Here is a 26,156-nt window from a genome sequence, read left to right as displayed (position 1 = left end):
GACAGCCCATCCCTCAGATATTTGCGTGGCTTAAATTAGTTCTCTGCCCAAATGTCACCTCAATAGAGGAGTCTTCCCTTGACTTTCCTATCAGAGAAGCCTTCCTTGACTTTACTTTTGGAAGAAAGCAAAGCCCTTATTATTCCCTACCCTCTACTATGTCAATTCCTACATTAAATTGTATATATTTGTTTGTTGGTTTGTTTATTCATTGTGAAATGTAAGCTCCATGAAGGCCAAAGCTTGTTCTATTCTCCATTGGATCTGGCTCAGAAAACTGGGCCTGGCACTGAGTAAATGGAAGAATATTATTTATTTTTAATATCTTTTCTGGATACAACACTATCAAGAGTTTTTTTATAAAGAAATTTCCTAAAATCCTTGTTAGCCTTATTATCAAATTATATTTATGAGGTCCATAAAGCTAAAAAGTATGGATGTGACTATCTGGAAATATGAAACAAAATAAAGAGAAACTCTTCTTAGAGAAGACTTCTTAGACATCTTACTGTTAATTGAAATGACAAGGAAGAAAGTTAACATCTAATATATTAATGACACAAAAAGGTAATTGAGCCCTTTTTACATGCTCTTAACATCTGTAGGCCAACCTCAAGTCAAAGAAACTTCTTTATATTTTCTTAGACTAACTTTTACTTACTTATCTCACTCCACAAATATTTACTGCACCCTTTCTATGTGTCAGGCCCTGTGCCAGATACTGGGCCTATGGGGGTGATCCAGATAGAACTAGGGAGCGAGAATTTCAGGCAGAAGGAAAATAAAATCCTAATATTATTTTTGCCAACAAAAGGCATTGATTGTGGCCACTTGTATGATACCGACATTTAAATTCAAATTGCTGGCAATATAGTTTTATTATTATTGTATACATAGATAACATAAAACATGTTCACATTTTTTATTCTTCTTGGGCTATGGTTTCTAAATTTCATGGTGACAAATTGGAAAAACCATTCTGACAACAAATTAGACATTTTCTTAAACCATAACTCAGCCACCCAGTTGCATCACTGCATGCTTTCTTCAAAGCTTGCTGCCTTTTCCATATGACAACACATTGCAAACAGATGCTTTCTTAAGTCCAAGGAAGTACTCTCTTCTGCTTTCCCACAAAAGCCTAATATTTTTCATTCTCATTTTAATGGTAAAGATACAAATTTAAGAGGTCAAGAAAAATGTCAGGCTCTAAAATTGTATAGTGTTATTTTATGATGATACTGGCTATTATATTTCTACAGTATATGATATGTACACTAGGATTATTATATTAATAACATGTCCAATCATTTTTTTAAAAGTCTGAGTGAAGAAAGATAAAGAAAGCCAAAGTAAATTTACTGCACTTGTCATCTGGGCATTTGGCATTCTTAACAAGTTCCATCCCCAGGCAGCCAGATTAATAGATGACGGGGGAAAAATGTAAATTGCATTATCATCTTCGACGTGCTAATATACATGGGTACTGAAAATCCAATTGAAAGAGGGCTGGCTTATTAACTGTGGCATGCTGCAATTTACATATCTCACCCTCCAGATGTGAGGAGGGTAAATGAGAATGGAGTGTGCTGAGATCGGCAGGGGATAAGAACGAAAAGTGTACTTTGGCTATCAGTTTGGCCAAGTGAAGAAACACTGACACTTGGTGAAATGAATTACTTTTTTTTTTCCTAAAATAAATCTGGCTGTAGTCACTTGTTGGCTGCATTCTGGAGCAGCCCGAAAGACAGCATGCCCAACCCTAGCTGGTCATTCTGCGCAGTGCCCTGTCGACTTTCCAACAGTGAAAGCGAATGTAGATAACTGACTATGCCACCATCGTGTTAGCTAGCCAGTAAAATAAGAAAAAAACTCTGTCTTTGGAAATAAACTATATAGAGTTTAGAGCCAAGTCCAACACAAGATCTTAGTGTCTCCAAAACTGGATAGCTGAATTTCTCATAAGTAACCATTATCCTCACTATGTCTCCTCAAACATGCATGCAGCTTTTGATAACTTTCAAATATTTAGAAGTAAAAGTATAACAACACTTAACTTAGTTAATTTTTTTAAATTAGGGGTTCCCCAATAGACATGCAATGCTGGATAAGTGGAATGGTAAGAAAGAATAAAAGAGCTGAGCGTAAGATAAGCAGCTACAAAACACAGTGAAGCAATAATGCTCACCAGGAATGTTAGCATTTCATATTTATAAACTATATAGCAACATACTTTAAATACATTTCAACTATTTCTTTGCTGGATAGATAAACAGTAATAAAATCTCTCTCTTCTTCTGGCTTTTGATTATGGAAAATTTAAAACATGCACAAAGAAGACAGATTAGCATGACAAACCCCCAGTGTACCTATTACTCAAATTCAACAACTCTTAACATTCCATTATTCTGGTTCCCTCGATACCTCTACCCACTCCCTCCCCCTTCTATTGTTATACAAGTTTTTTTAGGTAAAACTTATGTATATATTGAAAAGCACAAATATTAAATGTTTTGACAAATGAATTCAGCCATGTAATATAGAACATTCCATCTCCAGAAAGTCTTGTGTACCCTTTTTTCAGTCAGACTAGGTGCAGATACGACGATACTTATCCAATAGAAGACATATTTTCTCCATCACAGAAAAAAACTAAGGAAAGCCACCTCCTCAAATCCAGCATGCTTTGTATTTCAAGCTGCACAAAGGATTATAATCAGCTTCCTACAGAAATGACGGTGTAGGAGTCTCACACCCACAGTAAATCCAGACCCTGTTCTCCCCACAGACAGTATTCAGATATAGAGCCTCCAGAAAAAATGAGGACTTCAACAACATGCAACAAAAAGCCCTACATCTGGAGTTATTCATCTTTTTATTTATTTCAGTAGAACCTCAAACAAAATTGTAGTTTCCTAAACACAGCCTAAGATATAAATAGTAATACTACAAAGTGGCAAAATTATAACAATGGTATTATTATAATGGAATTTTTAACCACTCACCACAAGGAGTACATACTTAACAAGCCACATTAAATTCTCTATCCTTGCTCTCCAGAAAAGTAGTAACAACAGCAATAGTAGAGGGAATACTGGTAATGATATCGACAGCAGCCGATAGGTACTAGCAGTAGGGAAGCAAGGACTCCAAGCTAGTTCTGTCTGACTCCACTGTGCTCTACTGATTCCAATCATAAGAATGCAACACAGATAAGCATGCCTGCTATTAACATGATATACAGCCTGCATTTTGTTCTGCATATTTAAGACTTGCTCTCTGTCCTCACTCCTTCAATCATGCTGGTAAAACTCTTTTTTCCTCCTCAAAAGTCCCCATTTAGGCCCACAGAGAAGAAAACTTGACCAACGATTCTACTCCCTGGAGAAGGGGTAGGGAGGAAGCCTCCACCCTCAGGCCCCCATACCTGCTCCTTCCCTCCTAGGAGGAACTGGAATTTCTATGACTGAGGAGAGTGAGATTGGGCTCCATTCCCCTCCCCACCACTGCAGTGGTGCTGACAGAAAATGGCCTCCTTTTTGACTGTAGGTTCTTCCTAGACTGCCTGTGAGCTGACGGTATGAGCAGGCCAGGCAGGCCTCTGCTCTCAGCTTTAGCTTTACCATTACTGAGGCCGATACTATGATATTATGTTTGAGTCTTGGGTCTCTTTTGCAAACTAGTTAGAATGTGGGGAGGAAAGTCATAACCAACTAAGGCCCCAAACTTCCTAGAAGCCAAAATCTTTATCCTTTGTCTCAGCACTCCTCTCACGACTACCATCACCTACACCACCATCAATGACAGCACCACCACCATCTATACCACCATCACCATCACCCATTAATACTACCAATACCACCACCGTCTACACCACCACCACCACCACCCACCAACACTACAAATACTAACAACACCACTACCACCACCATCAGTGACAACAATACCACCATCTATACCACCACACCACCACCATCAATGACAACAATATTACCAACTATACTACCATACTACTAATACCATCACCATCTACACACACCACCACCATCACCCACCACTACCCACCAACACTACTAACAGTAACAATATCAGTACCAACATCAATAACACCACCACTACCATCTACACCATCACCACCATCAATGGCAGCAATATCACCACCATCTATACTACCAACACCACCAACGCTACCACCACCACCACCACCACCCTCCAGCACTACCACCAATACCACCAACACCAACACAAACATCAACACCAAGACCACCACCAATACCACCAGCACCACCACCATCACCACCTCTGTAAATATTCAGAATTGAATTTCAATCTGCCAGTACAAGTGTCCAATTTCTTGCCAGTCCTGGTATTACCTTGTTCTCCTCTGGAGTAAAGAGGATTCGGAATATGGAAGGCACTCCAGGAGCCACTTTGTGGCTAATATCTTTGGGGCTGATTACTTTAAAGTAAGGTGAACTTTCTTCCACAACTTTCACCAACCTTGGAATCTGCAGGGAAACATGATGATAAACACTGTGCATGTGAAAAAGCAGAGAGTTAAACATAGACTGAAATCTCCATCAACTAATTACTAGACATGTGACCTTGGTCAGGGTTGAACTTCAGTTTTCTCAACTATACAAGGAGATGACAGTACTTATCTTTATCCCATAGAAAAAACAGTAAAGCACCCAATACCTTTTAGCTTTACTTTTTATTAACATTATTATTCTTACTTATTTTTATTATTATTGCAAGTCTTTGTTCATTTTTAAATTAAATCATTTCAAATTGACCATCGGCTGGGCGTCATGGCTCATGCCTGTAATCCCAGCACTTTGGGAGGCGGAGGCAGGCAAATCACAAGGTCAGGAGAGCGAGACCATCCTGGTTAATATGGTGAAACCCCATATCTACTAAATATACAAAAAATTAGCTGGGTGTGGTAGCATGCGCCTGTAGTCCCATCTACTGGGGAGGCTGAGGCAGGAGAATCACTTGAACCCAGGAGGCAGAGGTTGCAGTAAGCTAAGATTGGGCCACTGTACTCCAGCCTGGGAGGACAGAGCAAGACTCTGTCTCAAAAATAAATGAATGAATGAATGAATGAAGGAATGAATGAATAAATAAATAAATAAATAAATAAAAAAGTGACTATCTTCAAGGGTTAACTCCTTAATCAGCTAAAACCTCACCCACATAACAGAGTTAAGCTGGATTTCCCAACATTTGAGCATTTGAGAACTGCTCTGAGAGAAGAAGTCACACTTCCTGCACCCCTTCAATGGCCCATCTATGGCACATGACATGCCACCTCATCCCCACCATAACCTTTGAGCTTCATTATGACTCCCATGCTACAGACACTTGCCCAAAGTGGTACAGCTTCACCAAGCAAAGGTGCTGCGAGTCAAGTCCCAGCCAAACTCCACCCCACCTCTCCATGGGATGGTCCTGAGTAAACACACCACAAAGCAAGAGCAAAGAGCATCAAGATATCCCCTAGCACAGCCTCAGAGCAGCTCCCAACAGCTCCATTCTTTTAAAGTCTAATTCTTCTGCTGGAATCCGAACCCAGATTAGTCTGACTCTGGAGTATGGGTCCTTATCATTTTAACCCAATTAAAATAATAAGTGTTCTGGTTCATTCTTATCCTTGTGTGTGAGAGATGGAGACACAAAAATAATAACCTGACAGGCTCTATCTTTTGTACCCCACGACAGTGAGGACGCAAATAAAAGGTGAATGGCACAGAAAGCATTTCTTGGGGCCCCAAATCTCTCCCCATGGTTCTTTATGAGACTGTGAACTAAGGAAGCAGAGGAGCAGGGTTACATCAGCCAGCTGGTATGAGGGTCCTGGAGTCACCAGAGGACAAGCCTGCCTCGCCTGGAGAGAACTGTCTGCTTGTTAGTAGTTGGACGTTCCTAGGATGGGACCTTCTTTCCATGTGGCCAGCACTCTGGCTGCATCTTATCAAGAGATGTTGTGTCATCCATGAGAACTGAGCATCTGGCAGACAAAACTCACACATGCCCTTTACCCCGACTTGCTATTAAACAACCACTGATGACCATTTCTTGTTTAAGGTCAGAGAGGGGTGACCAAAGGATGCTTTGGACTGTACCACTTTAGTAGCCTAAAAATACCTCAGCAAGAGTCAAAAGTAATATAGAAATGGAAAAAGAGAGTCAGAAGTGAGAACTGAAGTGCATGAAAAGATAGAGCCCTACTGTCTGTGCAATGCACCTCTTCTGGAGGTCTAGGAACACAACCTGTGTGCCTCCGGTTCTTTTCCTTCTCTTTCACTTCTGTCCCATGAGCTTCTCTTACTAACGCTACTGCAGAAAAAAATGAAACAGACTATTTTCTCCAGAGTCTGGCTTTGCTGTCACTAAGTCACCCTATTGATCTCTGCAAGGCATCACTGATTCCCTTAATGAGCGGCTGTACCAAATATAACTGCAAGTCTTCCCATTTGCTTTGGATTCTTGCATAGTCTTCACTTATTTTCCATTTTGTCTTATAAGTAGAATTTTTTGTCTCCACATTCTTAGACCCCTGAAAGTATTCCTCCTTGTCTTTACGCCCAGATTTCCCATCTCTCCAATGCTTTCCTCCCCATCTGATTACTTTTCACACTCAAGTGTGCTTCATGCTGAACTTCCGCATTACTCTTTCTTTCATTATTGTTAAGTGTCAAGAAACTCTTCAGGCATTTAATATCTTTTCTTGAAAGAAACCCTAATTTATCTCTAAAGAAAAAGTCATAAGGCTGAAAAAGAAATCTTCCATTACAATCACAAAGAGACAAGACAGACAGAGAGAAGCCTTCCAAAACTGACTGTAGACAAATTCTGAAGGCTATCTTCTATAGAAAGGAGAAGACAGAAAAGAAAGAAAGGGATCTACATTTTTTAGAAGTGAAAAGAAGGGGTTTTAAAAGGTACAATTTGCAGAATATAAATGCATTGGAGAATATAAATATAAATGCTTGGCCAGGCACAGTGGCTCACGCCTATAATCCCAGCACTTTGGGAGACCGAGGTGGGTGGATCACCTGAGTTCAGGAGTTCGAGACCAGCCTGACCAACATGGAGAAGCCCTGTCTCTACTAAAAATACAAAATTAGTTGGATGTGGTGGTGCATGCCTGTATAGTCCCAGCTACTTGGGAGGCTGAGGCAGGAGAATCGCTTGAACCCAGGAGGTGGAGGTTGCAGTGAGTCGAGATCATGCCATTGCACTCCAGCCTGGGCAACAAGAGCGAAACTCTGTTTCAAAAAAAAAAATAAATAATATATATATATACACACACACACACATATACATATATACACATACATATATGCTCAACAATTGCAATTCTCAGGAGTAGAGTTTATATCTTGAATTGGGGAAATGGTGTCTCTAATGAAGACTACATAAGCATTAATAGTAATTTCCCTGTCTTAAATAAAAATCTAGCCCAATTTGTCATACACGAGAACCCTGTGACATTCATCTGGTCAATCCTTTAATCAACAAAAGTTAGTGCACATGTTGGGAGGTCACTACTTGTTAGGCACTGGTTAGGACTCAACATATAGCAACAAACAGACACAGCCTTGTCTTCATTAAGTTTACAAAGAACATGTTTTCATACTATTTTCCTAAGTCTATCAAATTAAAGAACTTACCAAAGATCCCTCAAGATCCCACTTTACTATAACCCATTCTCATACATCCTGGAAGAGTTCACCCACCCCAGTGAACATACTCACTTTGTCATTGTTCCTCAAAATCAGTGGAACTTCATAGACTTCACAGGGAGTGTAGTTCTGAAATATAATTTCTGATGGAAAGGGCTGGAATAATGCCTGATCCAGGTCAATTCCTGAAAACTGCAATTGAAAGAGTAAATTATTGTTATAGTCACACATTGACAAAAATGACTGGGGAAAATAATACTACATAGATCTATGGATATTAAAACTAAACATGGGAAATATTCAAAAAGAAATCCATACCCAGGTACGTCATTGTAAAAGCACTGAAAACACAGGACAAAAGAATGTGTAAAAGAAACTAGAGGGAAAAAATAGAATATTTAACTTTCAAGGAGCAAAAGCGCATGCCTACTTTTCAACGTAACACAAGTCAGAAGGCAGAGGAATAAAATGTTTTAAATCCTGAAAAAAAACTCTGCAGGCATAGTATTTTTTACCTGGGGAAAGACCCTTCAAAAACGAAGTTTGAATAAACACATTTTCAGAGAAATAAAAACTGAAAAATGTTGTCACTAATTTCTAAAGAAAACACCAAAGGGTATTCTTTACGGAGAAGAGAATTTCTCTTAGAAGTTCAGTGATGCAGGAAGGAAAGGAGAGTAATAAAGGGGTAAATATGTGGTTACTCTAAATGAATTCTCATCATACAAAATAATAATACAAATAACTAGCTTACTAATGGGATGTGTGTGCTGGTTGGGCACTGCACAACAGAACCAAATTGGTCTTGCACCCCTCATTTCCTGTTCTATTTTGATTTTCACAAAGTACTTGCTTTTTATTTGACCAACCACTGAGGAGCTAGGTTTGTAAAGCATGACATCATCAAAGTATATAGTATCCTGTTTAGCATCCAATCGATTTTGGGTATTGCCAGGTTTCCCCTGAAAATTCAGACTATCTGATGATGCCCTGTGAGTTCACGGTTGCACCCTGGGGCACCTTGGCACACAGTTTGAAAACTGTAGCTGTAAGTATCCATCTTAATAAGTTAGAATAAATAGCAAAATAAATCCAAAGAAAGAAAAAAATTGACATGACAAAAACAAGAGAGGAAATTAATAAAATAAAAGTAACTATACTATAAAAACAACAAAGCAAAATTCAGGTCTTTAAAAAGATTAATAAAACTGACAAAATACCAAATGAGTTTGATCAAGAAAATAAGACAGAAGGCACAAAGAACAAATACAAAGAATGGAAATGGGAATATTACAATAGAACCCGAACTCAGTAAAAAGATAATAAATAACTATTATGTCAATAAATGTGAAAATATAGGTAAAAATACAAACTCCTAGAAAAATGCAATAAAAATGTATCAAAACTGGCACAAGAAGAAACAGAACATCTGAATAGCTCTAAAACTATTACAGAAATTAGATCTGTAAATAAAAACCTTTTACAGAGAAAACTCCAAACCCAGACAGCTTTACAAGCAAATTCTACCAAACATAAAATAAACAACTCAAGTATTATAGAAACTGTCCCAAAGAAAAGAAAAACAAAAAAATGAAATGTCTCCCAACTCATCTATAATGTTAACATAACCTCCTTTATATACCTGAGAAAGACACTAACGGAAAAGAAAACTATAGGCCAGTCTCATTCATAAACCATAGATAGATAGACAGACAGAAGAAACAAAGAGAGAGAAGAAAAAAAAATTTGCAAAGGTTGTTTTAGTACTAGAACTCAAACAAGAAGAAACAAAACTGTCATTTTCTCCAGGCAAAGTAATTGTTTATTTCGAAAATTCAAAATAACCTACAAATAAATCATTCTAATAATTCTCTTATTAGAATTAGTAAGTGATTTATCAAGGTCACTGAGTACAAGGTCAACACACAAAAACAAATTCTATTTGTAGGTACTAGCAACGAACATTTAGGAAATGAAATTTATAAACAATATTACTTAAAATAGTATCCTAAAATGTAAAACACACAGAAATAAATCTAATGAAAGATGTGTAAGACCTTTGTCCAGAAACTAAAAACATTATTGAGAGAAATTAAGGAAGACTTAATTGAATGCAGGAATATACTATTTTCATGAATTAAAAGACTCAATATTTTCAGGATGTCAAATGTTCCCCAAATTTATCTAAAAATTCAATGCAATATATTAAAAAAAAATCCCAACAGATTTTTTTTGAAGCAAAAAAGCTGACTGAATTTATATGGAAATGCAAAGGACCAAGAATAGACAAGATACATTTGAAGAGCAAGATAGGAGGATTTGCTATATCATGTAGTACAACATGAGAATTATATTATTACATATCATTTACTGTTACTTACCACAGTAATAATAATGAGATGTTAGCACAAGATTTATCATAAAAATAAATGTACCAGATTAGAAAGCCTCCAAACCAATTATTAAATATATGGTCACTTGATTTATGACAAAGGTAACACAAGTAATCTACTTCTCACATCATAGGTTAGTTTTCTTGATTATATAAGTGGAATAATACAGTATATACTCTTTAATTTCTGGCTAATTAAATTTCTGCCATGAAGCAATCAGTCTTAACTACACCATTTCACCATAAGCTCAAAGAGCATAATGGAAAAAAAAAAAAAAAATCAAAGAGCACAAAGCAAATATTTAAGAATGTAAAGAAGTGAGCAGTTAGGATAGATTAAAAATTCATGTCCTCATTCAATAAATATTGAGTTTCCAACATGTGCAACGTTCTTTTTTGTATGCTGAACATAGTGAATAAAGCCAAAAAAAGCCCTAACCTCATGAAGTTGACATTCTTGAAGCTCAAGCGATCATACAAAAAATACAGAAATACAGAACATAAAGTCAGGTAGTGAAAAGGCTGTGTAAAAAAGCTAAAGTAGGACAAGGAGGTAGGGGACTGGCAGGTAGCTGCTCTTTTAGATAGGCAGTCAAGAGAAGGCCTCTCTGAGATGACTTCTAAGTAGAAGTCTGAAGCAAGTCATGCCAAGATTTTAGAATAGCACTCCAGTTACAAGGGAAAGCAAGTGCAAAGTCCTTCAGGTGGAAATTGTCTTTGAGTGTCTGAAGAGCAGCATAGGGGAAATACAGTGAGAATGAGAGGGAGAAGAGTAGAAGGCAAAGAGGCTCACGCCTGTAATCCCAGCACTTTGGGAGGCCGAGGCGGGCGGATCACGAGGTCAGGAGATCAAGACCATCCTGGCTAACATGGTGAAACCCCATCTCTACTAAAAATACAGAAACAAAATTAGCTGGGCGTGGTGGCGGGTGCCTGTAGTCCCAGCTGCTCAGGAGGCTGAGGCAGGAGAATGGTGTGAACCCAAGAGGCGGAGCTTGCAGTGAGTCGAGATCACGCCACTGCACTCTAGCCTGGGTGACAGAATGAGACTCCGTCTCAAAACAAAACAAAACAAAACAACAACAACAACAACACACACACACACACACAAAAGAAGGCAAAGAGGTCCGTGAGGGAGGCAGGACTAGATGGTATAGGACCTTAGAGGTTATGGCACTGAGTTTAGATTTTATTATGCGAGTAATGGGACGTCACTGGACGGTTTTAAACATGGAAGTAACATGTTCTGATTTACATTTTAAAAAATCACTCTTACTGCTTTGTGATAATGGGGGCAAGGGGAGAACGAGACGGAAACAGGGAGGCAATTTTGATATTCTAGATAATGGTGGCTTAAACTGGAATGGTGGTGGAGAACATGGTGAGAAGTGGTATGATTAAAGATACATTTGTGAAGGCAGAATTTATAGCACTTACCACTGGATCATAAGATGTAAAAAGAAGAGAGGCATCAGGAATACAACTCCAAAGTGTTTGGTCTAGGAAAACAGATCAGTGGGGGTATAAAAAGCAGGAGGAAAGATCAGGCTTTTAGAGATGGAATGTAAAGTTACAATTAGATCTTAAATATATTAAGTTTGAGCTGCTAATCATATATTAAGCTGACTATATGATCTAGATTTCAGGGGATAGACAGTGGCAGGAGATACAGATATAAAAGTAATCATCAAAAAGTAGAATTTAAAGCCTTTTTTCCTAGAAGAGGTCACCTAAGGTGTGAGTCTAGAAGAGAAAGAAGTTCAAGTACCAAGTACTGGGAGCTCTAATATTTAGTGATCAGAAATGAGTGAATAATCCAACAAATAAAATAAGCAAAAATCAACCAGTGAAAAGTAGGAAGAAAATCAAATGAGTATGCCAGGTCAGATATAAGTGAATAAAAGGGTACAAGAAAGAGATGCTCACTGTATCAAATGCTATGAGACAACATGGAAGCAATATGTTCTGATTTACATTTTGAAAATTACTTTTACTGCTTTGTGATAATGGGAGCAGAGGGAGAATGAGATGGAAACAGGAAGGCTATGTCAGTATTCTAGATAATGGTGGCTTAAACTGGAGTGGTGGTGGAGGAAGTGGTGAGAAGTGGGATGATTAAAGAGGTCTGTTGAACCAGGTCTGGTCTGGTCAAAAATGAAGCATAAAAGAAATATATACATAACTCAAAGTAAGGGACACAGAGGATAGCCTAATGAATGTAATGACAATGCAATGGAAATGAACAGAAAGTTAAAAATGAATGAGTGAGGAAATGCAAGCTTTAGAAGAAGGGCAGACAAAGAAGGTCCAACATATTCATAATTGAAAAATGATATAAAAAATACTTGATAATTCCAGAAAAACTTTCTAAAAATAAAATAAAGGCCCACAGTACCTCAGGAAAAATGTAGTGGTATCCTAATACTGAACTTTAAATAATAACAATCAATCTTTGGGCACATGAGCTAAAAGATTAACTTATAGGGGGAGAAATGAAGCTGGCTTCTGACTTTCTACATACCATCATTTAAAGTCAGAAGGTCGTGGGGAAAATGCCTGCAAAACTGTTATGAAAATTTGTGGCCCAAGAATTTCATAAGTAACAAATCTGCAGTTCAGTATAAAGGCAAGACACAAATATTATAAAACACATAAAACAAAGAAATACAGTCTTCATAAGCTCTTGTTGAAGAAATTAGTAGATGACTGTCACCCATCTAAGAGATAAATGATTAAATTTCAGAATATAAATTAAAAATAACCAACTGAATTAAAGAGGAGAGGAGACAAAGTGTAATGTAAAGTATCTGATTGCCTCATCATTTATAGCAGAGTCAAAACACATTAAAATACATACACTAGTAGTACACATGAAAAACTCCGCATAGCCTGATATGTGTTATGCTTTCAAAAAAGAGGAAATGGCCCTTAATTAGAAGAAATGTCTTGGAAAAGACTATGTTCCCTCCCCTCAAATTTGGAGGGTGGTTGTGGGGAACAGACAAAGCAATAAAAAGTTAGCAACGCTCAGAACGGTGAAGTTTATGCAAATCCTAGATAAGGGAAGCAATGGTGTAACAGTAACAGCAGACAAGCCTCACTCCTTCTTCATGAGGAACATAACATTGAAAAACTCTCAGGAATTTTCAGAGGAAAATTCTGGGGAACTCTTTGAGAAGAAGTTAATCTCCCTAGCAGCCCAACTATTGGAGGTTCATACCATAATTTGTGCATTAAAAGTAAAAGATTTAAAAAAGTAAAGGCACATTAAAGTAAAAAAAAAAGTAAAGATACATTTGTGCCTTCACAAATGTATCTTTAATCATACCACTTCTCACCATATTCTCTAGCACCATTCCAGTTTAAGCCACCATTAAAATTGTTAAATTAATTAACAATTTAGTTAATTGCTAATTTAATTAACAATTTAGTTAATTGTTAATTTAATTAACAATTTAATTAATTTGTTTTTAATGTAATAATTTTTCCTATTAATTTAAAAATAGGAAACCAGACCTTTTATAATCATATGCTCCTAAAGCCTGGAATGTATGGTTTACATTCGAATATAGAAACATGATAATATCGCTATTCTTTGGAGACTAAAAGGATACGTGTTATTGGAAATGAGCCAGAACAGACAACGAATGCCTACTTTAATTAAAAATTCCAACTCCTTCTTTTCTAGTGGACAGCTCACATAAGGAGAGATTATTTGTCACACTAAGACAATAACTTAATTGGGCTTGACTAATGTAATTCTTAGAATTACTCCTACCCTGTATAAACTATGGTGTCAAATAGTATTCAGAAATAGCTAAGAAAGAAGTGTGACTAGTCAAAAGTTATTTTAAAAGAGGTTCGTACTTATTTACTGCAGTCTTCACCATACCAAATCAAAGATATGAAGATATTCAGAGGCAGAAAAGGTGGACTGAAAACAAACCCAATAAAGGATTAGGTAGCCAGGAAACAAATTTTACTTAGTTATTGTTCTGGAATTTTCGTGTTGTGCCAGGGCCCACTTTATATGCAAGTATGACAGAGAGCAGCTACCTTCTGATGTGTTGTTTCCCCCATATCTAAGAGTTCGATGATCTGTGGTCGGCACATCAAACGTGTTTTTGCCAGTCTCTGCTCGGTGGTGAGGGACATTTCCTTCAGGAACTCTGAGGGTGTAAGCTAGAATGTAAAACAATAAGAACCAAAGATTCATAAGTGGTTGTACTGAAAAAGTGTTTTCATAAGTACCAGTAATTAATAATTTGTGTTTGCAGCTTTCAGGATAATTCTGGAATGCCACTAAGTTCCCTTATAAAATATTTAAAATAAGTAAATTATATAAGAGAAGTACCCATACACTTTTGAGATCTTTGCACAGTAAATGAAAATAACATGTAGTTGCTGTTTCCTTATGATTCTGAAGGAATCACACCAAAGAACCTGAGAGAAAAAAGTCAAGAAATTGCACAGGAACATGTCCAAAGAGCTTAACATTTATGCTCAGAAGAGGCATCTGTGCATAAAACTCTCGGTTTGTGATGAACTGATGGGTGCTGACGAGTTGATGGGTGCAGCACACCAACATGGCACAAGTATACATATGTAACAAACCTGCATGTTATGCACATGTACCCTAGAACTTAAAGTATAATAAAAAATAAAATAAAAAATAAAAATAAAAAAAAAATTAAAAAAAACCTCTTGGTTTGTAAAGTCACTCAAGGGCTTCAAAAATCAGGAGTTTGAGCCGGGCGCGGTGGCTCAAGCCTGTAATCCCAGCACTTTGGGAGGCCGAGACGGGCGGATCACGAGGTCAGGAGATCGAGACCATCCTGGCTAATACGGTGAAACCCCGTCTCTACTAAAAAATACAAAAAACTAGCCGGGCGAGGTGGCGGGCGCCTGTAGTCCCAGCTACTCCGGAGGCTGAGGCAGGAGAATGGCGTAAACCCGGAAGGCGGAGCTTGCAGTGAACTGAGATCCGGCCACTGCACTCCAGCCTGGGCGACAGAGCCAGACTCCGTCTCAAAAAAAAAAAAAAAAAATCAGGAGTTTGAAATACCTCTGTTTCTCAACTAACATTACAATATGCAAACAAAGCTTCTGAGTGATTAACTATGATTTGATGTTAGAGAGAAATCTTATAAAATTGCAAAGATCTAGGATGTGTGACTACATCACTTAGGAATGAGTTTTAACTTTAGAGACGTCACAAGAGCACATTTAGACCTCGCTTTGAAAGAGCTCTGAGCTAATCAGCAGATCCCACAGCCAGTCACATTCACACACCCCAGTAAGAAGACAAAATGCTTTTACCCTTTCCAATGTTGTGAGAAATAAAAAGTAACCCAGCATTTAAATAAAACTAACCCAACAAGGGATTAGTTACCCAGAACCAATGATAGTTATTGTGGTTCTAGAATGTTCCTACTTTATGTGCAGGGAGATTATGGATCATTGGCAGCTACATAATGCTTAAGTATATGCCAAGACTTTTTAAAAACATTTGAGGGTATATAACTTAGCTGATTTATGTTGCCTTGGGTTAAACACAATGTACTTTACGAATGCTTATTTTTCTACAAATTTTATTTCTGTGACTGAATCCATTTAAATGAAGGTATATTTCTAATACAGCTTTCAACTTGGTTAAGTTCTTTTTGATTGGAACCCAGATAAGGATAATAAAATGTTAAGAGGTATCAGCTATATTGTGATTTAAATTAAAACAATTAGGTCTTACAAGCAAAATGCCAGGAGTTTCTTTAAATATGTACCAACCACCACCACAAAAGAGAATAATGATTGATTTTATTTCTCTAATTGGAATGCAACTTAAGATTAGTTTTTTAAATGTAGTGAATACCATCCCTGGCACTATACATTTTTACTAATATTTTCTATAGCATGTGGTTCATAATTAAATTATCACCAATCATAAATAATTAAAGCTATAAATATGTTTTATTTTAAAGAATAGGAAAAATATGTATTTTTCTTAAATACCACTTAGTCATTATTTTAATGTTCTGTGTTCTATAAATATACAAACAAAAATTACTCTTGACAATCAGTAGGTAGTAAATAATTAGGTTGAATCCTATGAAATTCTGATATTTGACGGTTTCTGAACTAAACAAATGACGGTTTGTCATGGTGCCACCTAATACTTAGAAAATCTTAAGAGTTCATTTGTGAAGTCTTACTTCAACTGATTAAGCAAATCAAGCCTCTACTTTGAAGTATGTATGCAATTTCAAAACTTCTCAGACTTTAAAAGTTACCTACCTTTATAGTCTTTGAAAGCTACCATTACAACTAAATGTTATAACTAAATTGATTATAGTTATAACATTAGAAAGCTACCATTATAACTAAATTGATATTAATCAGTCAGTAATTCTGTTTGGCATTCTGAGAATGCCAAGTAGCAACTGTCATTCTCCTAAGAAGACTACATTAAGTATTTTACATATTAATTCCCTGATACATTACCATTCGGTTTACTTCTTCTTCTGTAACCACCTTTGGATTCAGGGGTGGCAAAACCTTGCTTTGAAATCCTTTGAACATATTGACCAATCCCATCTGAACAGCCCCCATGGACTCCTCAAGTCTTCTACTTGTCATTTTTAGTAATTTTTTTTCTCACCTAAGAGTGAAAAAAAAAAAATCTTAGAACAAATACAGTTAATTCCTGAATACAGGCCACAATTTTTTTTAAGCTTTTTCAAATATAGGAAGGTTTAGAAAATACTGATCTTCCAAAATCCAAATGCTTGGAACAAATATCTTAACAAAGGATTCTATTCCATGTGACTCGATTTATCCTCCTCCCAAGATCTAGAATCCATTTTAGACAAAATAATGGATTCTAGACTAAGCTCAGGAAGACATGGAAACACGAGTTATTTCTACATTTTGCCCCTTTTATCTTCCCAATGAGAAAAACAAACGCTGCCCAATAAACATACTAAATAGTTTGATAATTTATCTACATATTTGAAAGCTCTCTCTTATGAGAATCAGCGCTTCAAACAGAATAAACACAAGGTCACAGGCCTTCACAGCTGGACAGAGTTCAAAATAGCATGACATAAGATGGGGAAAGGAAATTTCTGGGAAAAGTTTTAAAGCTTATAGTCATAAATAAGATAGTAAATAGCCACCCAATATCTCTGAATCAAAGAAATATGGCATCTCCCTTTTGCATATTCTTGTTCAGACTTCTGGCAGAACACTTGCAACTTCAGAAAACCATCTATGACTAGGTAGGGATTTCTATTTTTATTAATAGCAGGCTAGGTTATCCAATCATTGTGCTAAAACTTAGAACTAACTAAAAATTCTTGATAAAATATCAAATTAAAAACCCTAAAACCATAAAAAAAAAAAACCTCACAAGACAGTAAGGAAGTACCAGACCAATACATAGGAGGAAGAGCTGTATAAAGGAAAGTAGATTTGAAGGAAAATATAATAAGGCACACTGAAATAAACCAGTAAAACACCAAAGGAAATGAATATGAAATTTTAAAAAACAAAAAAGAGGTCATTATGGCAGAAAGCCTCTAAGATGGCAATTGGTGAAACAGAAGACAGTCAAGGAAGATCCAACATGCTATAACTAGAGCTCATTAAGAAGAAAATAAAGTAATGGAATGAAACTAATATTCCCCTACCTTTGGACAAGCTGGTAAGAAAACTCAGGTGTTCCCTCCTCTGGTACCAGTGGAAAGTTCAAACAACACAAGGTCCAGACTGCATAAGAACTATTATTATAGCCCCACCCTTAACCACAATAAAAGCCAAACCAGTATCTTTTCCCTATTCTCAAGTTATTTTTTTTTTTTTTTTTGAGGCGGAGTCTCACTCTGTCGCCTGGACTGGAGTGCAGTGGCCCGATCTCAGCTCACTGCAAGCTCCGCCTCCCGGGTTTACTCCATTCTCCTGCCTCAGCCTCCAGAGTAGCTGGGACTACAGGCGCCCGCCACCTCGCCTGGCTAGTTTTTGTATTTTTAGTAGAGACGGGGTTTCACCGTGTTAGCCAGGATGGTCTCGATCTCCTGACCTCGTGATCCGCCCGTCTCGGCCTCCCAAAGTGCTGGGATTAAAGGCTTGAGCCACAGGTTATTTATTTTTAAAAAATATTTCTTCCCAACAAGAGGATTTCTATTTTGTCCCCACACTCAGGTTTTTGCTATGTTGACCAGGCTGGTCTTGAACACCTAAGCTCAAGCAATCCTCCAACCTAGGCCTCCCAAGCAGCTGGCACTACTGGATTCAAGCTATTTTTGAACCTGTTTAGGAGCCTGCCCTGCTCTCACAGAAAGCCTCCTTATGTGAACCATAACCTTTTCATATCTTCTAGGTGCATGAGTGGCAATCTTGACATCCAAGACAAATTTTGGTTGAGGAGCCCATTCTGTCAGAGCTGGGTAGTGACAACAACAGTAGCAATAAAAAAGCATAGATTGTGGTCTTGATTTTAAGATAGATTTTTTAAAAATCATTAACAAGACAAAGAAGAATATTTTAGAGTGTGAAACACCATAATTCAAAATGATGATGCAACAATTATTATCTATGCACCAAAATAGCACAGAAACCATCCATATAAAGCAGAAGTTATGGGAGATACAAGGGAAAACAAATGCACAAATATTAGGAGATTTTAATAAACTACTCTCAGTAAGACCTGTTAGGTGGACAAAAACATAAGTAAGACCATAAAATATTTTAATGACATAACACATTGAATAGGTTTAGGAATATATATCAAACACTACATCCTAATAATAGAAAATATGCTTCCTCAACAGCAAATGGAATGGTCACAAAAATTTGGTTATATATTAAAAATATAATACCAAAGAAAATACCAGTGGTTCTGAATGTAGAAATACTACAAACAACAGTCTGATCATAATACAACAAAACTAGAAACTTAAAAACAAAACAAAGAAACAGGAAGGTCCATTCTCCTGGAAATTTTAAAGCCTTCTATTAAAGGACAACATAAAGTAAAAATCCATGAAAGGAAGAAACTACATTATAATTTTTGATTATATGATTACAGTTACAAAGAGCTAAAAATATGGTGTTATAAAATATCTAGCAAAGTTACATATGCACGTACATCTGACTCAGCAACCCCTATTCTAGGAATCTATCCAAATGATACACTAGCTAAAATATGAAACGATACATAAACCAATTAAGAGTGGTTACCTACAGGAGGAGTAAAGGAACAAGGTAGAGGAGACAGGAATGAAAGCGAGATTTCTCTGAATGCACCTCACTATATAGTGCTGATTTTGAACCATGTAAGTGTTTTACATATCAAAAATGAAAAAAGAAACGTGAAAGGAAAATCAATTCTTAAAAAAAAAAAAAAACAACTGAAACAAATGAACCTTGCTGTATATCCAGCTGCTGCCGTAACCACAAAGAGAAAACAATTATTCCAACCAACCTTAAAATACAATATTTTTGGTCAGGTGCGTTGGCTCATGCCTGTAATCTCAGCACTTTGGGAGGCCGAGGCAGGTGGATCATGAAGTCAGGAGATCAAGACTATCCTGGCTAACACAGTGAAACTCGGTCTCTACTAAAAATACAAAAAATTAGCCAGGCGTGGTGGTGGCAGTCGCCTGTAGTCCCAGCTACTCAGGAGGCTGAGGCAGGAGAATCACTTGAACCTGAGAAGTGGAGGTTGCAGTGAGCCAAGATCGTACGACTGCACTGCAGCCTGGGTGACACAGTAAGACTCCGTCTCAAAAAAATATATATATATCTTGACTGTATTCTTAATGAGATATGCTGTCAAAACACAGAGAAAAGCAGAGAAATCTTATTTATCCAGTAGTCTTGCTGTTGGTCATCATATTAGTAATAACATTTTTAAAACAAGTAAGTAGCTACATCAATATTGTTAGGAACCAAGCATTTCAGTATCTTTAAAAGTATAAACCAAGAAAAGTTTTTATATTAACAAACCCTATAATCTTAACATTTGAATTGAAAATAAATACAAGCTTGTGATGATTTTCTCTTTTTAAATAACCTGCCCACTGAAAAAGCCCATAAGCAACGAAAGTCTGGTGGCAATGACAGTGCCGAGACCTAGATTGTGGTCTCCAAGCACCATTTCCCACTGAAAGGAATCACAACTCCTTGGAGAAACGGGTAATTTGAGGACAAGGGTACAAAATGTATACAGTGAACTTGGCACATTGTCTCATACCATAAAACAAGATGTTATCAAGAGCTACCAGGGTTGCCAGGGATCCAGAGCAACTTGAAAGCATTCCCATTAACCAAAGATGAGACAATTTCAGCATCAAAAAAAAAAAAAAAAAAAAGTCAGCAATGGATTCGTTTTTTAAATCTGAATTTAAATGATACTTTAAAAAAGTAATTGGTCAACTTTGGAAGTTGCTAAAGCACCAAACTAATTACTTTGGAAATAATAAAAGGAAAGAATCAACCATTTATTCTGCACTATTTCTGTATAAATTGCATTGTAGGTTAACCAAATAGTTGATGAAAGAAAATTACTCTTTATAAAAGAATTCCAACTAATAAATGCAGAAAAATGACAGAAAAATAATCACCATTTTACAGCCCCTAATGAAATGAAGGATTATCAGTGCTAAAATAATTAGGTAAGATGTTGGTGAAGAACCTGATAATGGCTCAATCAGGCTGACAACACCTGAGTCCTCCAAATTAATCCTAACACTAAGAGAGTGAAACACAGGCATTATGTGCCTTCTGATGTGATGCAGTACACAGCACCACCTATGTAGTACTATGGACACAAATTGAAACCTAAATCTAACTAAGCCCCTGACCTACCAGCCCAACTGCAAGAGATAGAGGGAAAGGAAGAACATGTATGCTCTGTAAGAATACAACTAATCTAAATTCAGGATGTGAAAAATGTTATAGGAAAATGACTCAGTTTATTCATAATAAACATAGCATGAAAGAGAGAGGAGGAGGAGGAGAGAGGGGTGAGAAGGAGAAAAGAAGGGAAGGAGAGAGAGAGGTTATGAATTAAAATACAAGAGTAGACCTTGTTTGGATTATGATTTTAAAAACTGAATAATGGATGATATAAAATAATTACTGTTCATCAGATTGAACATTTTTGTTTTTAGTTCATTAACTAATACCCCTATCAAACTACAGCCATTCCAAAAACTTAGCGGTGCTATTGTTATTGTTATTATTTGCTAAGTATGTTAATAAACATAAAATGGTTTTAAAAATCAGTTTTGTTGGGAAGGATAATAGTATTATGGGTCTGATTTTTTGTAAAAGTTATTATCTGATATTTAGTGAATTATTTACAGGTAAAAATAAATCTTGTCTGATATACTTTAAAATACTACAGGAAAAAATGTGTGTGTTTGCATTCACCTCGGTAACAAGCCTGCATATCCTGGACATGTACCCCAGAACTTAAAAAAAAAAATAGAAAAATAAAAAAAACCACATGAAAACACATCAGTTTTAATACCTACATAATATTCTATCATATCAGTCAACCATAATCGATGTACGTGTTTTCCTAATATTCAATATTTAGATCACTTATATTTTTTACTCATTAAATATCTGTGATAACAATTAAATAAATGTGTGTGTCTGTATGCATGTATAGGACAGATTAAATAAGAAGAGAGGAATGTTGGGAATTGTTGAAGCCAGATTTTACTATTATCTCTAATTTTTGCATGTTTTAAAATTTTCACAATGAAAAATATTAATATACCAGACCCATTTTTAAAACTGGCAAAGGACTTCCACTACTGACAAAATAGAGCAGACATGTTTTTACTTATTCCTTCCATTAAAAATAGCTAAAAATTATAGGCATTTTATACATATAATAAGCAAAAGAAGACTGAAAGGTTCCAAAAAGAATGCAGACGAGCTAGGAACCTCAGATCCAAGGAATAACAGACTGATGAGTTCCCTCAGTTTTCTTTTGCCTCATTTACCCCAGACTTTGTATTGGATGAGCCAACAGTTTGGAAAGGACAACAAATATGACAAAAGAAGTTCCCAAAAATTCATGCTCTCTCTAGAAAAAAAAAAAAGGAGGAGAGAAAAAGAACTGCCCAGCAAGACAGAAAACTATTACTTTACTCGACAAAGTAATATATAGAAAACTATGTATTACTCGACAATAAAAAGCAATGAACCATTGATACACACAACAACTTGGATGCATCTCGAGCAAAAACAGAGACAAAGCTAATCTCTAAAGGTCATTTATATAACATGTGATTTCATTTATATAACATTCCCAAAATGATACAATTAGAGAGATGAAGAGCAAATTAGTGGTTGCTGGGGATTAGGGATGGTGAGGAGGTGATTATAAAGGGAGAGCACCAAGGAGATGTTTATGGTGATGGAACAGACACATAAAGAAGAAATAAAATGACAGACAAAGTCTTGAGGCGTTGGGGTAAAAAAAAGAAAATTGGCTAGTAGGAAATTTTTCACTTCCTATAAGCTATGAGTTCATTTCTATGATATTACTGAATCCGATAAAGAAATTTTCTGTATTTGATTGTGGTGTTGACTAAACAAATCTACACCTGTGATAAATTGACATAGACCTACACACACACATTGAACCAATGACAATTTTCTGCTTTTGGTACTGTACTAGTTATACAAGACATAATCATTGGAGGAAATAGGAAGTCAAGGGTATGAGAGACCTCTCTGTACTTTCCTTGCAACTTTTTGTGTACCTATAACTATTTCAATATTTTTAATTTTTCAAGAAAAAAGAAAGACTGGCAAAACTTTGTTGACAAGGATGTTTAAGGTGGACACTCTCGTATGCTATAGGTAGAATGTAAATCAGTAACCTCCTTTTGGCAATTTTTAAAAACTGTGCATATCCTTTGATGCATAGATATCATGACAAGAATTTATCCCAAATATGAAAAGTTGTATTCACAAGCTTTGTTGTAAATTTAAACTGGCCATTCTAATTGAACAGAATGTCCTCCTTTTATCAAACCAAAATATAGGTATCTTGTTAAAATCTGATGACCAAGGTATTTTTTTAATCAAAACTCACTTATTTCTTAAGTACTTTAAAGCATGGGGCCACTTTCCTTTTGCTTTTGTACCTGATCACTAACCATATGTTGCAATTTCAGCCTGTAGTAGTTAGATCATGCTTTTGCAGCTCTGTATCAAAGATTAAGGTATTTTCCCTAAAACTGTGCTCATGCTTGCTCCTTCCGACTACAATGTCCTTCCACACTTGTACAGATTCCTCTCTGATTCAAACGTAATTTCCTTATTAAACCAATTTCTGATTCTAAATTTCCTTATTAAAGCAATTTCTGATTCTATCAGCTGAGAGTGATTGTTCAGCCTCTTTGACCTTCTAGTTGCTTACTTTTTGTTCCCCTTTGTAGCACCTACTTGGCAGTTATATATGTGCTTATTCTAATCTTAACAGACTTTATAACTCCTCGAGGTAAAGACCGTAATGCATAGTGACTTGTCTATAATGGATGTATGTGAATATCTACTGAATAATCTACCAGTAGGCTAGACAGAGTCAACATTCAGGAGTAGGGGTAAAAAATTATTTGAAAATGAGTCACCTAGTCCACTGCTCCAATATCTAACAAAGAACTGAATCGATGCAAGTGGGTCACATGCCTTCATGTCTCTGGAATGCCTTGGGTCATGCATTAATCCATAGGTCAGCTGAACACCCTGCTTTTAAAGACCTTGCTCAGGTCAAGATATAGTAAAAGTGTCCATGAACCAAAGAATTTTTTAGCTAAAAGGGTCTGGATAACAAAGTATTTACTTTCAAAAATTTTTATTTTTAATTTTTGTGGGTACATAGTAGGTGTCTGTATTTCTGGGGTACTTGAGATATTTTGATATAGGCATGCAATATGCAATAATCGTATCAGGGTAAATGGGGTATCCACCACCTCAAGCATTTATCCTTTGTGTTACAAACAATTCAATTATACTCTTTTTGTTATTTTTAAAAATACAATCAAATGATTATTGTTGACTCTAGTCACCCTGTTGGCAAAACACTTACTTTTCATAGGACATTTACTGTACCAGTGAGACATATCTCAAAAACTTCAGTTTCCATCTAGAATAAATTTTTATTTTTTATTTTTTTAACAACTGGTAATCAATTTATTAAAATAGTTGACTTAAGCATCTGCAATGGTGACTTCCACCTCAACTCCTGGCTCAATACTGATGGAAGTAATCTGCTTAACAATCTCAGAAGGACTGTGCAAGTCAATGAGTCGCTTGTGGATTCTCATCTGGAAACGATCCCATGTCTTAGAACCTTCACCACAAGGAGTTTTTCTTGTAGTGATTCTCAAAGTCTTGGTAGGCATTCGCACTGGTCCTTTCACTTTCAGGTTCTTTTCCTTCGCGCCTCTGATCAAGTCAGCACACACCTTTTCCAGGGATTTAACGTTGCGGCTCGTTAGGGTGATTCGAATTCGGTGAATTGCCACCTCCGGCTCCACGGGCGTTTTTCCGGTATCCTTAAAAGCCATGGCTGCTGCGCGGCTTCCTGACCGACTTGTTCCTCTGCGAGAGCGAACAGCGGTGAGTCAGGAGCAGGAGCGTGCGAACCAAAGATCCGCAAGGACTACAACCGCGTCTTCCTCGAAAAGTAAATTTTTATTTTTTAATGTTAATTTCACAAACTCCTAGAATTATATTTTCATTAAATAGCCATTCTATTCCTCTGGACCCCTTCCCTATGTAAGCACACACACTCCTTGTTCTGCCTCTTCCTCTATTTCTCATAATCTCAATTTTTCATCTCTCAAGTCAATAGTACAAGAATCTTCCTCAACCCTCCTGCTCCCTCACCCCCTCCCCATCAGTCATGAAGTGCTATCCAGTTGGATTCGTGAACATCCCCAAGCCCTCATATATTTTCCAAGACTAGTACAACAGTATCCCAACTGGGCTGCAGACCTCTAGTCTTCACATTCTTACCCTTCAAAATCTTTAAAATATGTAAATGTTCTATTCTACTCCCCTTTCACCCCATTTCCTATAGAATAAACTCCATCCTTCTTAAATGACACAGAAGGTTCATTTCCTATCTGGTTCCTGTCTCCTTGGCAGGAGGAGACATACTATTCAACCATACTGCTCCATGGCAGCTCCTGCCACTCAGCTTTACACCTGCTTCCCTGCCTTCACCTCTTCCATCTACTGACACCTTCACACTCACTCACTGATGATTCTGCCAGCTGGATCACACTGCTCTTTGCCTCTCAACTCCTGCTACAGTCCCGGGTGACTGCAGCAACTATGTAGCTAAAAACCCAATCAAGACATTTTCACCTCCATTACATTTCAATCTGCGTTCCCACAGATACCCTTTAGACCTCATCATTGCCAGATGCTGCTCTCTATCTAAATATAATCTTTAGTTCAAATAGCCCACTCTCAAAGATTTATGGGTAACAAGAAATTATTGCATGCAAGACATATGAGGAGAAGAAAAGCAAGTTTCAGAACAGTATACATGGTATGATTCCATTTCTGAAACAATACTAAGAACTAATGGGTGGAAAAATACTGAAGAAGATATCCCAAACTATTAAAAATACATTTAAAGCAATACAATCATAACAAACTATAAGAATCATAAGGGACCTTTACTTCCTAAGTGGATTTGATATTTCTAAAGTGTTTGAAGTTTTTACAGAAAACATATGCTACTTTTTACATTTAAAAAGAGGGCACCCCTCTCTATATACATGATACTGAGCTGCCACTTTCCAGGGCGCTCTCTCTGTCTCTCTTTCACTACACATGGCTTCAGCCTTCTCATGCCCTTTCATCTCCTGGCCCTTCTTTGGCTCACTCAACCATCTCATGTCTACTCTCTTCCCTCTTCAGCCTAGATCTCATAGTCAGTTTTGTCACCATGTCCAAGCAATATTGTCAACATCCTGATTCCAAGTCTTGCTGTCATAGCCAGCAAAACCCTTACACTGGTCAATCCAGCTGTTCCA

At 36.8% G+C, this 26,156-nt stretch overlaps 2 protein-coding genes across 2 annotated transcripts in view; both read right to left on the bottom strand.

Moving 5' to 3' along the window:
- Window positions 1-26,156, bottom strand: part of HYDIN (HYDIN, axonemal central pair apparatus protein) — a 434,530-nt gene that overhangs the window by 373,564 nt on the left and 34,810 nt on the right. Inside the window, exons 3-6 of the mRNA XM_011962106.1 lie at window positions 16,582-16,738; window positions 14,140-14,265; window positions 7,764-7,883; window positions 4,374-4,508 (exon numbers count right to left, since the gene is read on the bottom strand). Of these exons, the coding sequence (XP_011817496.1) occupies window positions 4,374-4,508; window positions 7,764-7,883; window positions 14,140-14,265; window positions 16,582-16,716 (516 nt within the window). The 5' untranslated portion in view covers window positions 16,717-16,738. The remainder of the gene's footprint in view (window positions 1-4,373; window positions 4,509-7,763; window positions 7,884-14,139; window positions 14,266-16,581; window positions 16,739-26,156) is intronic.
- On the bottom strand, window positions 24,274-24,806 carry LOC105526175 (40S ribosomal protein S20). Its single transcript, XM_011962092.1, has one exon. It carries the CDS (start codon window positions 24,672-24,674, stop codon window positions 24,315-24,317), a length of 360 nt encoding a protein of 119 aa, XP_011817482.1. The 5' UTR covers window positions 24,675-24,806; the 3' UTR covers window positions 24,274-24,314.

The sequence above is a fragment of the Colobus angolensis genome, unplaced genomic scaffold (genome assembly GCF_000951035.1).
Source record: "Colobus angolensis palliatus isolate OR3802 unplaced genomic scaffold, Cang.pa_1.0 Scaffold116, whole genome shotgun sequence".
NCBI lineage: Eukaryota > Metazoa > Chordata > Mammalia > Primates > Cercopithecidae > Colobus > Colobus angolensis.
The sequence above is the reverse complement of the archived record's forward strand: the minus strand, read 5'-3'. Positions and strand labels throughout refer to the sequence as shown.